Here is a 13,702-nt window from a genome sequence, read left to right as displayed (position 1 = left end):
ATTCCTACCCACATCATTATTATTCCTATCACCAACATTATCATCAGTACTGCTACCATTCTTCTTCTTTCCTCCCTCCTCCATCTTCTTCATCAGTTCTTTTCTCTCATGCTGTAGGGCAAGTTTCTCACAGAAACGCTTGTGCAGGTGCCAGTGAATTTTTTGGCATCGTTTGTCGCAGTAGTGTGCGGAGTGGCAGGAGTTGCACGCTTTCCCATTGTACTCTCCGCACGTACTGCATTGCCTGTCTTCATCTGACGCCATCCTACAGGCAGAAATATGATTTGTATGTTGGATATGAATTTTAATGTCTCACTACACAAATGCAATTTGTATGTCTATAAATGAATGTGTACAGACATGGGAAATGTGACGTCAGTAAGAGCAGGTTAGCAGTCTAGCAATAAATTCTGTACAGGAAAATTAATACAAACTGCCATAAAATATTTTCAGTACAGCACCATGATAGCAAGCAAGTTGCAAACAAAAAATTTTGATGCATGGAGGTTAAAATATTACAGGTCTTAATAAATTCTTTATTTAAATAAATTTATTACAAAATTTCATTTAGATGTATGTGGGTGTACCAACTACATACCTCTGGCCATTGATGGCAGACTGCAGAACTGATATGGCTGTTGCATTCCCGCTTGAGTTGATGCTAGTGATGCTTCGAACTGCTTGATGCATTAGCTGACACTCAGGGTATGGAAAGGTTCTTAATGTTTCCCTAACTAAGATTTCTTGATTCACAGGGAAACCATCTGACAGTCTGCCCTTGATGAGATGCTTTATGTACGACTCGAGGTTGTCACCGTGTTCTTTGTTGAACTTCACTGCTTCTGTAAGAACTGTGAACAGGTAGTGAAATCTGTTAAATACAAACCGTCGATATATTTCATTATCAGGGCATTTCAATGAACAAAACTATAAAAGAAAAATGAAGAAATGATTTCAACCTAAGAGCCATCACCTCATCAGTTTCTTTTCTTTTCATCATTTTTTCACATAACAGTTCAAGAACTTTCAAAACTTTTGTCGATAAATTTAAAATTTCTGGCATGCTTTGTAGAAGAAAGACCAACTTGATTGGATTGAGACTAATAGTGGTGCAAAATTTATAGACAGAGCTGGATAGATGTCGAGGTAATTTAGGCTCCTTTTCAGTACCTCTCGCAATGCAGTAGTAGTCGATTTCATCTTGAGAGAAGAAATTACTTATTAGGGTGACAATTTCATGCTGGCCTATGAAACCAGCTATTTGTGATGCTGTTCGATGAACTGAGTTTACCATGGTTGTGGAGGCACCATGTTCCAACAAAAACTTTACCACCTATTTAATTTAAGAATTATATTATATATAATATATATATATATCAGATTTTTTTCACAAAAATACACACCACACCCCTTCATGTTTATACGTTTTGTTAATTAGATAGAATTATGCCTGCCATGAAAGCATGACAAGCTTTCAGCCATTCAAATTTTGACTAACAAAATAAAAATGTAAAGTAAATGAATGGCACCTTTTTGCTGCCAGATAGAGCAGCAAACATGAGAGCTGTGTAGCCCTGATTGTGATAATTTGCATTGACATTTGCCCCATTTTTCACCAACAGATCACAAATATCAAGGTCTCCTTTGTAAGCCGCTTGTTGAAGTGGAGTCATCCCCGAACTATCCTGACAGTCCACATATACTCCTTCCGCTAACAGTCGACGAACGCCATCTATGTCGCCGTCGATAACGTAGCGAATAATTTCAGGTGTCATATGCGCCGAATCATCTCCTGCTGTAGAACTTGTCATTTTTTATGAAGTAAAAAAAACAATTTTATTTCCTAACTTCAATATTTATGTCTTAATTAGAGAAAAGTCCTCAAATGAGATAAAATTCACGATTAGTTAACGGGCATAACTACGATAATCAGGTTGTGCTGGAAAACTCTTGCTTAAGCTTGGCAACCACCGATTAATATGAAATTAGTTTAATATTTTATATTCGATTTTAATGAAGTATAAATTTTTGTAATAAAAATTTCTAACTTGCTGACATCATCATTTTTTAAAAAATTTTCAAAAAAAGTTATGTTTAAATTTTGTCAAATATAGCATAAGTAACTGTTAAAATATTTTATTCGTCTTATTGAAGAGCCGATATCAAGCGCATCTTTTCAATTTGTTTTCCTTGTTTATTATCGTCTTTATTATCTAAAAAGTGAAGATTGCGAAGTTCTCACGAAACTAAAAGTTGGCGTTTGAAAATTTTTACTTCGGATTTATTTCCTGAAATCAAATTTTGTCAAATTTTTACTTTTTTCACTTGTCTAACTGCTAGTGTTAGTTTTCTATCATTCGAAAAGGAAAACCAAAGCCAGAACCAACAAAGCAAAAGCTTACCTTCTTACTTCTTAGCTTACTTACTTTTATTTAATTAAACTGTATGATACTGTAGTGTACGCGGACAGATTAACAACGGATTGTATAGTTATTAGTGACGTAGGAATAACAGCATGAAATATCATTTTTTTATTTATATTATTAGTACAATAGTTAATTTTTATTCAATGATTTTTCCTGACATATAATTTTCATTTATTTTAAAATGTTTATTATGTCACAATTTCAGGTATGGGTGCATTTTTAGACAAACCAAAAACAGAGAAACACACTGAGAAAGGAACAGGGAATGGCCTGAAATATGGTGTCAGTAGTATGCAGGGATGGAGAGTGGAAATGGAAGATGCCCACTGCGCTACCATTGGCTTACCTCTCAGTCAACTCAATGATTGGAGTTTCTTTGCCGTTTTCGATGGACACGCTGGTGCTAAAGTTTCTGAGTACTGTGCCAAGAGATTATTAGAAGTTATAGTTGAGAGTAATGAATTTAAATCAGAAATAAACGACCAAAGTACTTTAACTCCAGAAACAGTCATCAATGGCATAAAAAGTGGCTTTCTTAAATTAGATGATGAAATTCGAGAAAATAATGGTGAGGACAAAAGTGGTTCTACGGCAGTCTGTTCACTAATTTCACCAAAACATGTATTTGTGGCGAACTGCGGTGACTCGAGAATGGTCCTCTCCCGAGCTGGTAAATGTGTTTTCAATACATTAGATCACAAACCAATCAACCCACAAGAAAGAGAAAGAATACAAAATGCAGGAGGCAGTGTCATGATACAAAGGGTCAATGGTTCTCTAGCAGTTTCAAGGGCTCTTGGTGATTTTGACTACAAAAACGTTGAAGGTAAAGGTCAGTGCGAGCAGTTGGTATCTCCAGAGCCGGAGATATCCTCACTAGACAGAACGGATGAGGACGAGTTCCTAATTTTGGCATGTGATGGGATTTGGGATGTCATGAGCAATGACGAGTTGTGCGATTTCGTGAGGTCTCGCATGAGGATTACTGATGACCTTGAAGCCATCTGCAGCTGTGTCGTGGACACTTGCCTCTCAAAAGTTCGTGCCACGTTGTAATCTTACCATGAAACTAGTCACGTCACCAGAAATTTTATTTCATTTATCATTAGCTTTATTATTTAATGAGAAAAATTACTTTTTTCCGATTGGTTTATTGGTTGTTTAACCAACTATTGTTCAGTTTATTGTTATTTTTCTGGAGTTTGATCTTTATAATATCTTGTGATGGTTAATAAGTTTATTTTTTATTTTACGAAACCCTACCTACCCCACTTTGCACATGTGCAGGGTAGCCGAGACAACATGAGCATCGTAATTGTGGCATTCGCTGGCTGGCCGTGCTTATCGCAACAGGCACTGGACAGGGAGGCCGAACTGGACGAGCTTCTCGAGAGAAAGATTCAAGGTGCTCGAGATTTCGACTTTAAAGATGTTCTTGAGGATAATTTTGATGATGATGTTGATAATAATGAAGATGGTGATGGTGATGGTGCTATCAATATAAAGTTTTGACTCGTTGGGTGATTTGTTATCAGTTAATTTTTTTAAAATGTTCATTACAATGTAACCAACCGAAACTTTAAAAAGAAATAATTTATTGCTTCATTCCATTGTTTTTTGGTTTGACTTCATCTTAATTTAATGTTATGTTATTGATATTTGTTTCACATTTTATTGACGTTATGTTGAAATGTTTCACAAAAGTTTAAAAAAAAATAATCCTGTGAACATTGCGTCAAGGTGGAAAATAATATATGAACATATTTCAGGCTATGAAACGTTTCAACTTTAATTTTTTTTTATTGTCATTTTGCTGAGTCATACCTGCCCAAGAGATATTTTATAATAATTTACAGCTGCAGTGTATGTATTGCATTTTCAATGAATCATTTCTTATCTCAGGTTTCTTTACTAATTGTTAGCTAGTTTGTAATTTTTTTGGGAAATATAATTTGCCTGTTTTGAAAAGATTGTCTAGTAATTTCTCTTTCTTTCTATAAAAAAATTTTATGCGTCAAAATAGAACTGTGCATTACATATAATTTTTATGTGATTTATTATTATGATATAATAATAGTAATATTATTATTATTATTATTAATGTAATTAAATTATTTCGGGTTCATAACTACATTAATTCTCAATGTTAAAACATTGAAACATCGTCTCAGTTGGATGAGTGATTTAACACTCCAATATTTGCCCGTTTCATTCCGAGCAGTTACCTTTCCTAAATTTTCTCTTCCTTCTTTTTGTATGATTTATTTCTTTTAATATTTACTTGTGGTTATTGATTGTAAATGCATATACGATCAGATAATTATATATTGACATTACTTAATTGAATGTAAATTTGTTTGCAATTTAAACTTCTTCACTTCTACATCTCCATCATCGTTAGTCATCATCTGACTCTATTTAGTTCATTGCAATTCAAGTCATTCACGTCGTCCCTCTTTCTTCAAATTTAGATGTAAAAATATTTTTCCAGACTCAACCAGGCCTCTATGCCATTTTGTTTCGTTTAATTTTTATTAAATTCAATAAAATTTTTAAACTTAGAATTTGAAATTGTATAATTTATTAGCCAACTAGCATTTAACCAAAACGTATATTTATTGTAAAAGCATACACACGCACAAATACATATATATATATATATATATATATATAATTATATATATATATGTATATATCTTTATATATATCTATATATACATATATAATTGTCACTTTTATATGATAATCTTAACATCCATAATTTACTCTTGATAAGAAAATACTTAATACTGATAACGTATCTCCATTTCAGATATCCTAACAGTAAATCCGCCAGAATCCTCACACGTTCAGTACATAATGCACCTGCTCTCCATGCAGGACATCCCTGGCCTGCCGCCTGGTGGGGGCCTTAATGCTAAGTTAGTGGGGTGTGCTGTTGTCAGGGTTTATCTGATAGTTTTATTTTTTTTGTGTGATTTGTGTTCTTGAGCTGTGTTGTTGTGTTGGTTTATGTTGTGATGTATTCTTGAGTTGTGTTGTTGTGTTGGTTTAAGTTATGCTGTATTCTTGGGCTGTGTTGTTTTGTTGGTGTAAGTTGTGTTAAGTTTAGGTTTAGTTGTGTTACTTTTAAATTTTGGTTTACGTTCTGTTGTGTTTTAAGAGCTATGATGAGGATGATGTTGGGGTTAAAGTGAAGGATAGGAGGAGTAGTACAGAGCTGATGTCGATGATGGGACTGAATGAGGACAGTGTGACATTGATAAGGAGATCGAGATTGCGGTGGTATGGACATGTGTTGAGAAGGGATGAAAGGGTCGGGATTAGGCGAGCGTTGGAGTTCGAGGTTGAAGGAGTGGTAGGAAGGGGTCGTCCGCGATTGGGATGGAGAGAGCAGGTGGAGAAGGACAGGGTGAAAGCGGGGTTGCGTGATACTGAGGCGAGTGACAGATGTGGATGGCGTCGAGGGGTATTTCGGTTTCATCTTAGGTAGCCAACCGGCAACCCCCGATCTCGGGGAAAATGTCGTCTAAACGTGTGTTGTTGTTGTTGTGTTTTAATATTTAAACTGGAATTTTCTTATAGAAATTTTTATTTAACCTACTTCAAAATTTTCTAAACTGGCAACTGGCAGGACATTCATTTTTAGTAGCCTTCTCGATGAAGGGCACTCTGTAACGTTTGATAATCACAAGTTCTTTGCCTCCACTAAAAATATCTTTCTCGTCTTCTATGTCCTCTTGCAACTGTTATCTTTTTTAACGGATGCTGAGCGCCGTACAAGCTTTTGGGTTGCTTCATGATGTCGTGTTGATAGTCTGTGCCAGTGAGTGAGAAAAATCTCTTCCTTTAACGGAATTAACTTCTCAATATCTTCGTCCAACAAATGATGTTTGTTGTGTTGTTTCGACTAATTTTCGTATATATCTATTTGATAGCCTTCTTCTTTGTTTCTCCAGAAGTTCGTTCACATGATCCATAGCAATTTTCCTGTCTGGCGTTCCAATTCGCTCATCTCTTTGTGGGTACTGCACGGTTGTGTAAATTGTATGGACAACGAACCACTTGAAATGAAAAATAATTTAAAATTACTGGATCAACCAAGCTCTTTAGCCATTACACTGTCTTGCTTTTTGAGTTGGGAATTTTATAATAATAAAAAAAATTTAATTTATGAAAATGTATATCTGTACGTATTTTAATTAAAGTTTTAAAAATCATTCATCCACTATTGCCAGGCGAGCTACGATTGAAGAAGCAATAAAAAGAAATCACCCTAATGTACTGACATCTAGTTTTGTAAGTTTCAATTTATTATTATTATTGCTGTTATTATTATCATTTGTTATTGTGGTTGTTGTTATTATTATTTTTCTATTTGTTATTGTTCCTATTCTTTTATTATCATTATTGATATTATAATTATTATTATTATTATTTAATTTTTTTCATGGGATATATTTAAGATATCCAATTTCTGTTCAGTTCAAAGTGCTGGTGCAGGGAGTTTAAAATTTTTATCTAATGTTGTTCAGTCAAAAAATCAACCTGTTAATGTTAATTACTATCATTACTAATTATTCTTATCATTACTATTATTGTTATCGATATTACTACTATTTTGGTTGATAATGATTCTGTAGGCTGGTGGAGCCAGTGAACTTTTGAGCTGGTTTGATTTCATTTGGTTGATTGATTAGACAGTAGGAATGTTATTAGTCAGTAGGAATGGTTTTCTACTGAACAAATGTGCGCAGAGCCTAAGTTGGGATGCAAGCAAGTGCACAACAGCTGGCGTTGGTTCTAATTAGTCATAATCGGCTGATCATTTCTTGCTTTTTTAATTCTTTCTTAAAAAGCGTTTCATTAAAACTATCATTCTGGTATGTGAAGCGTGTTTAAATAACTCTCTCTCTTTCTCTCCCTGTTTCTCTCTCTCTCTCTCTCTAGTTTTCATTTTCTCTTTCTCTCTCTTGTTATCTCTCTATGTGTACGTATGCGTGTGAATAAGTTTAGCATCTATTTAATTTATATAATATACAATTTTGTATACATTTGTTTATATGTTAATGAGTTTGTATGAGAGGCTGGCTGGTTGGTTGGTTGGTTCCTAGGTAGGTAGGTGATTATGATGACTCACCCTTATGTATTTATCCATCCGTAGGCATAAATTTGTGTACTATCTTTGTATTATTACTTCAGTCAATTATTCATTTGTACATTCATTAATTCATTCAGTCATTCATTCTTTCTTTCCTTTTATCTTTCTTTCTTGCTTTCTTCCCTCGATTCATCCACAAATTGTAATCTTGTAATCAGGCGTTCGAGATTTGTTATTGCAGTGATGCGATGCAAATGTTGTAAAACCACTTTGGAAATTAATGGTGGTAGTATCCAACAATGCTTACATCACCACTAATCTCATAAATTCAGACATTTTCAATCTCTCTCTTCTGTGTAACTTTACTTATTCTTAGATGTGTGAATGCATGAGTGAGGGAATTAGGAAATGAACGAATGAGTGATTGAATGAATGAATGATTGATTAAATCTCTCTTTCTCTCCTCTCTCCCTCTTTCTCTTTTTCCTCTCCCTCCCTCTCTCTCTTTTTCCTTTCCCTGACCTGGTTAGGTATACATGGGGTGAGAATTTTCGACCTGCTCCCTCAATTGGCCAGTACAAGCACATAAAGTACACCACCTCTACCACGATATATATATATATATATCGTGTGTGTGTGTGTGTGTGTGTGTGTGTGTGTGTGTGTGTGTGTGTGTGTATGTATACTAAATTATGCTTTTATATTTGTATGATTTGTCTTTTTTTAGGACTCTGAATGAAGGAAATCCACAAACACAATTTGTATAACACCGGTTTGTATGTGGTTTGTGTGTTGTTTATATGTGGTTTGTATGTGAGTTGTATGTTGTTTGTTTGCAGTTTTTATGTGGTTGAATGTTGTTCTTATGGAGTTTGTATGTGGTTTGTGTGTTGTTTGTGTGTTGTTTGTGTTTTGTTTGTATGTGGGTTGTATGTGGTTTGTTTGTGTGTTGATTGTATGTGGTTTGTATGTGCTTTGTGTGTTGTTTGCATGTGGTTTGTATGTGGTTTGTTTGAACGATGTTTGTATGTGGTTTGTTTGTAGTTTTTATGGGGTTTGTATGTGGGTTGTATGTTGTTGTTTTGTGTTATGTTTGTTTGTGGTTTGTAATTTGTATGTTCATCAGCGTAATAATAATAACAATAGTAATAATAATAATGATATAATCATCCTAACATTTTTTCAACTACAGGTTTGATGGTTCAGAAGATTGAAGCTCTTCTTCTGCTTCATTATCCACATTGTTCCGTTATTATTATTATTATTATTATCATCATCACTATTATTATTATTTATTATTATTATTATTTAATATTTTCGTTTCGTTTTTTCATATTTTTATTTTCATTCGTCATTATAATTATTTATTTATTTATAAGTAGTATAAACTTTTCCATTGTTATTATTTGTTCTTATTATTATCATTGTAGCTGTTATAGTTGTTATTATTATTTGTATTATTATTATTATTATTGTTATTGTTGTTATTATTATTATTATTATTGTTGTTATTATTATTATTATTATCATCATCAGTTTTTTATGTATGTCTGTTGTATTGTATTTTTGGTGGGTTTTTTCGATTGATTTTTAAAAATAATTTTATAAAATGTTGGATTTTGAATAATAATTATTGTTATTGTTTTAAATGTTATTATTATTGTTGTTATTGTTATTATTATAGATAATATTATTATTTTTTTTTTTTAATTATATAATCATTAAAAACACACTAACTGATAACGACGATGATGATAATTCATTCATTCATTCATTCATTCATTCATTCATTCATTCATTCATTCATTCATTCATTCACTCATTCATTCATCCATTCATTCACTCATTCATCCATTCATTCATTCATTCATTCATTCATTCATTGGTGTTAACTGGTTCACCCATTTTTTAATTGTAACAATATGTTATTATTATTGTTCATGGTAAAATATAATTATAATATTAATAAAAAATATAATTATTATTGTTATTGTTGTCGTTGTGGTTATTATTATTATTATTATTACGTTTAATAGGTTTACACAGATCAGCTGACTGTCGGGAACACCTTTTTTATGGTTCTTTATGTGCATTTTCACACAATTGAGAATTATTTGTAACATAATATAATATAACTAAATACTATAATTAAGTAATATAATATAATTTAATGTCCTTATTTCACAAAACTATTTTCATGTCAATGATTGATTCGTTATTGTTTACTCACTTGTTATTACTACTACTACTACTACTATTACTACTACTACAAATACTACTACTATTACTACTACTATTACTACTACTACAAATACTACTACTACTACTACCAAATTGTTATTATTTTTATTATTATGACTATCATTTGATCTTCTTATTTTGGTCCTATTATTTAATTTTTTACGGTCTTTTTTGGAGTACACTTTATTACTCTGACACAAAAAGCGAGCATACACACACACACTCACACACACTCACACTCTCTCGTGCACACACACACACACGTATACACACACACATACACATTCGCACACACACAGCTTCACACAGTTTAGAAGGTTAACAGTTATAAAAAAATAAAATGAGATACAAATACCAACAAAAAATTCCTTCAATAAGATGCACACATGTACAACTTTTGTACGAAATGTTATTGACTACATCTGTACATAATTAGTTATGTTTTTTTCACTAATTTATTATTTTAAAATCTGAAATGTTAGAAATAAAAAAAAATATAATTAGGTAATGCGTCATCCATTCATTTTTATGATTAATTGCTATTTTTTATGTTTCGTTTATCTATGCTTCTTGGGGAAATTCCAAACTATTTTGAAATTAATATCCCTTCATTATGTCATTATCACTTACTTTCACTTTTAATTTTTTAAATTTCATTGAAGACACTTATCTTATTGAGATAATATAAAAATTGACAGACAAACATGTATGCGTGTGTGTGTGCATGTGTGTGTTTATGTGGATGGATGTATGCGTATGTATTATGAATGCGACGGTTCCAAATCCGAATCCAGTAATGATTCGGATTTGTCAAATTTAACGCTTGAGATTTGGTTGAAACCGGATCTTTGGTTATTTATCGAATAAAGTTGAGTTTTAAAAAATAATTTAGGTAAAGTACATTCAAAAATTTGAAAAGAGAGGTTCTATAAACATTTTCGAATCACGTGTTAACCTTTTTCAACAGTTGTTTGAAACCGCAGCCGAATAAAACACCTTTACTCTATAACTACCAGACGTAACGGCATGAGTTGAATCAGAGAGCGCAAAATTGTCCATTGTTCTCGGTGTTCTAAGCTAGAATGGAACTTGGTTTGAATAATCTTTAATCATTAGCATGCATTCACCTTAGATCCGGATTCCGATACGGATACGTATGTTAGAATCCATCACATAGATTCGGATCCTGAGTCCACTATTCTCGATTTCTTGGATCCGTTTCATTCCTGGCATGTATGAATGTGTTAAGATGTGTGTTAGTGTATGTGCGTACGTATAATATATATATATATATATATATATATATATATATATATATATATATATATATATATATATATATATGTTGGTAATAGACCATAATTTTTACAATGTTCTATAAATTCTACCGAATGTTTGGCGTTAATATTAATTTATAGAATATTGTAAATATATATATATATATATATAACCATATAATAACCATAAGTAAAATATAATTAACAACATATATATATACGTGTGCGTTTGTGTATATATTAATTTGTGTTTATAGTTTTATCTGGACCACCTCTGCAAGTTAATGTAATACAATTATTATTATTATTATTTATTACTCACAGTAATATTCCATAATTACAAAATAATGTTAATGATAATGATAAGTATGACAACGATGATTATGATTATGATGATGGATGTTGAGAGTGACGATGATGATGGTGATAATGATGATGATGACGATGTTCAAATGTTTATTTCAATTATAAATTGAATATTACTACAACACTGCATATGACAACCTTGAAAGAATCGTTTTTTTAATTATTATTCTCATACTTTTTGTAGCTTTTTATTGATACATCGCTATAATAATAAATTATATTATTATCATTTATCATCATTAATATTATTATTTATTATTTATATTTTACTTATGGTTATTATTACTTTTACCCCTTACGTTCACCATTATAGCGGGAAGCTAAAGTTAATAAGATTGTTGGTTTTTTGGACTGTTAATTAAAAAGATGTTTTTCAACTCTGACTTTAATATATTGTTAGTGTTAATTGAATGTATATACGTAACATATTACTGTTATATATATATATATATATATATATATATATATATATATATATATATATAACAGTAATATGTTATATATATATATATAATTTATTCTTTTATTTATAATTTTATTATTGTTGATACACATGTCAATACTTTCTATAATTGCACATTTACTTATAATAATAATAATAATGAAAAGATAATTATATTAATAATATGATTAATTAGCATTTATATAGGTGTGTGTGTGTGTATGATACAAATTTCAAAAAGCGCGATTATTTGCATTTAATAATTATTTTATTAGCTATAATAATAATAATAATTTTGACATCGAGGTGATTATTAACAATATTTAAGAATGCGCGTTTTTGAAAGAAATGTTTTTCATCGTATAGGATGGGTTAATTAAACGTTAAAAATTGTTTCTGTTGTTTTGTTTGTTTATTTGTTTGTTTGTTTGTCTTGCTGTTATTACGTTTTCTCGTCTGCGTGTGCGTGTGTGTGTATATATGTTCTTCTTCTATTTCGTTCTTCTATGGGTTTGTATTATTACAATTTTTCTTATTATTTATATTATTATTTTACTGTTGTCGTTAATATGATTTGTATTTTACTATTTTTCAAAAATTATAACTTTTTTATTTTTATTATTCTGGTTATTATTATTAATATTATTGCTGTTGTTGTTTCAAACTTCAATGTTTATTTCACTAAATACTTTTTCGTAATAAGTTTTCGTTTAGCATATGATTACTAAATGGTTATTTTTCGTTAATTAATTAATTAATTAATTAATTAATTGGTATTAATTAATTGGTAATAATTACTTAATTAATTAATACCAATTATTATTATTATTTATTTATTATGTTTATTATATTGTTATTATTATTATTTTTTTTACTTCAATTATTATCGCTACATAAAATAATTTTGTCTTATCTCGGCTTCAATGACTATTTTAGAGTTTGTTTATAAATATCAACCATTTTTTATTTTAATTTATAAGTTTTTTCCTTGAATTGTTTATTTTATTTTTTTAATAAATGTTTATGCCATCATTTTTATTATTGTCAGAACAATATAAAATAATTTAGTAATAATGATAATATTATTTTCATTTATTTTTTGTTTTAATTGTTATTATTATTTTTGTTATTATTATTATTGTTATTATTATTGTTGTTATTATTATAGTTTATCGTTGTCCAAATTTTTTTTCGATCTGATGATTCGGTTTTTTCTCCCTTTAAAAATTCATTCATTACGAAATCGAATGAAAACATTGACGAACATTGAAAACATTTTCATCTCATAACTTTTGTACTTACTTTATTAATTAATTTTAAGTAATTTCTCTTTGTTAATTTATTACATAATTCATTTTAAAGATAATAATTTATATTTCGATGGTTATTCATTTTTTTTTGAAGTTTTTTTCATCAAATAGTTTGCTCCGAACGTTTGTAAAGTTTGAAAACGGACTCAATTTAATACAAGCTCGGATTTTCAAATTAAAATTTGTTCATAATATTAACAATAATTATGATAATTATATAATAATAATTATAGTTGTTATCAATTTTCTGGTATTTATTTCCTCCCGTAAAAATAACCTCAGTGTGAAAACTGACGAATCGTCAGTGGCTGACTGTTGTCTCCGCGTCTGGAACAGACGCTCAGATTTGGTCGTCGGCGAAACAAGCCAACAAACACACTTCTAAAAAAAAGTTGACCTCCCTTGCACAAAATGTGTACAAGGAGACAATATCACCAGTGACAAGTATTTGCGGAGAGTTAGTTTCTTTTATGCTATTCTGCTAATAAACTGAATAGTGTTTTTGATGTATGTTGGTGTGTTTTGTGCTAGTAGGTTGA

General features: G+C 30.6%; 1 protein-coding gene across 1 annotated transcript; it reads left to right on the top strand.

The window, feature by feature from the left end:
* Positions 1 to 2,201: 2,201 nt before the first annotated feature.
* Positions 2,202 to 4,081, top strand: HELRODRAFT_107894 (hypothetical protein). Its single transcript, XM_009029452.1, has 3 exons — positions 2,202 to 2,252; positions 2,632 to 3,464; positions 3,714 to 4,081. Exons 2-3 carry the CDS (start codon positions 2,634 to 2,636, stop codon positions 3,936 to 3,938), a joined length of 1,056 nt encoding a protein of 351 aa, XP_009027700.1. The 5' UTR covers positions 2,202 to 2,252; positions 2,632 to 2,633; the 3' UTR covers positions 3,939 to 4,081.
* Positions 4,082 to 13,702: the final 9,621 nt, after the last annotated feature.

Source organism: Helobdella robusta (genome assembly GCF_000326865.2).
Source record: "Helobdella robusta unplaced genomic scaffold HELROscaffold_6, whole genome shotgun sequence".
Taxonomy (NCBI): domain Eukaryota; kingdom Metazoa; phylum Annelida; class Clitellata; order Rhynchobdellida; family Glossiphoniidae; genus Helobdella; species Helobdella robusta.
This window is presented reverse-complemented; position numbering and strand designations above follow the sequence as displayed.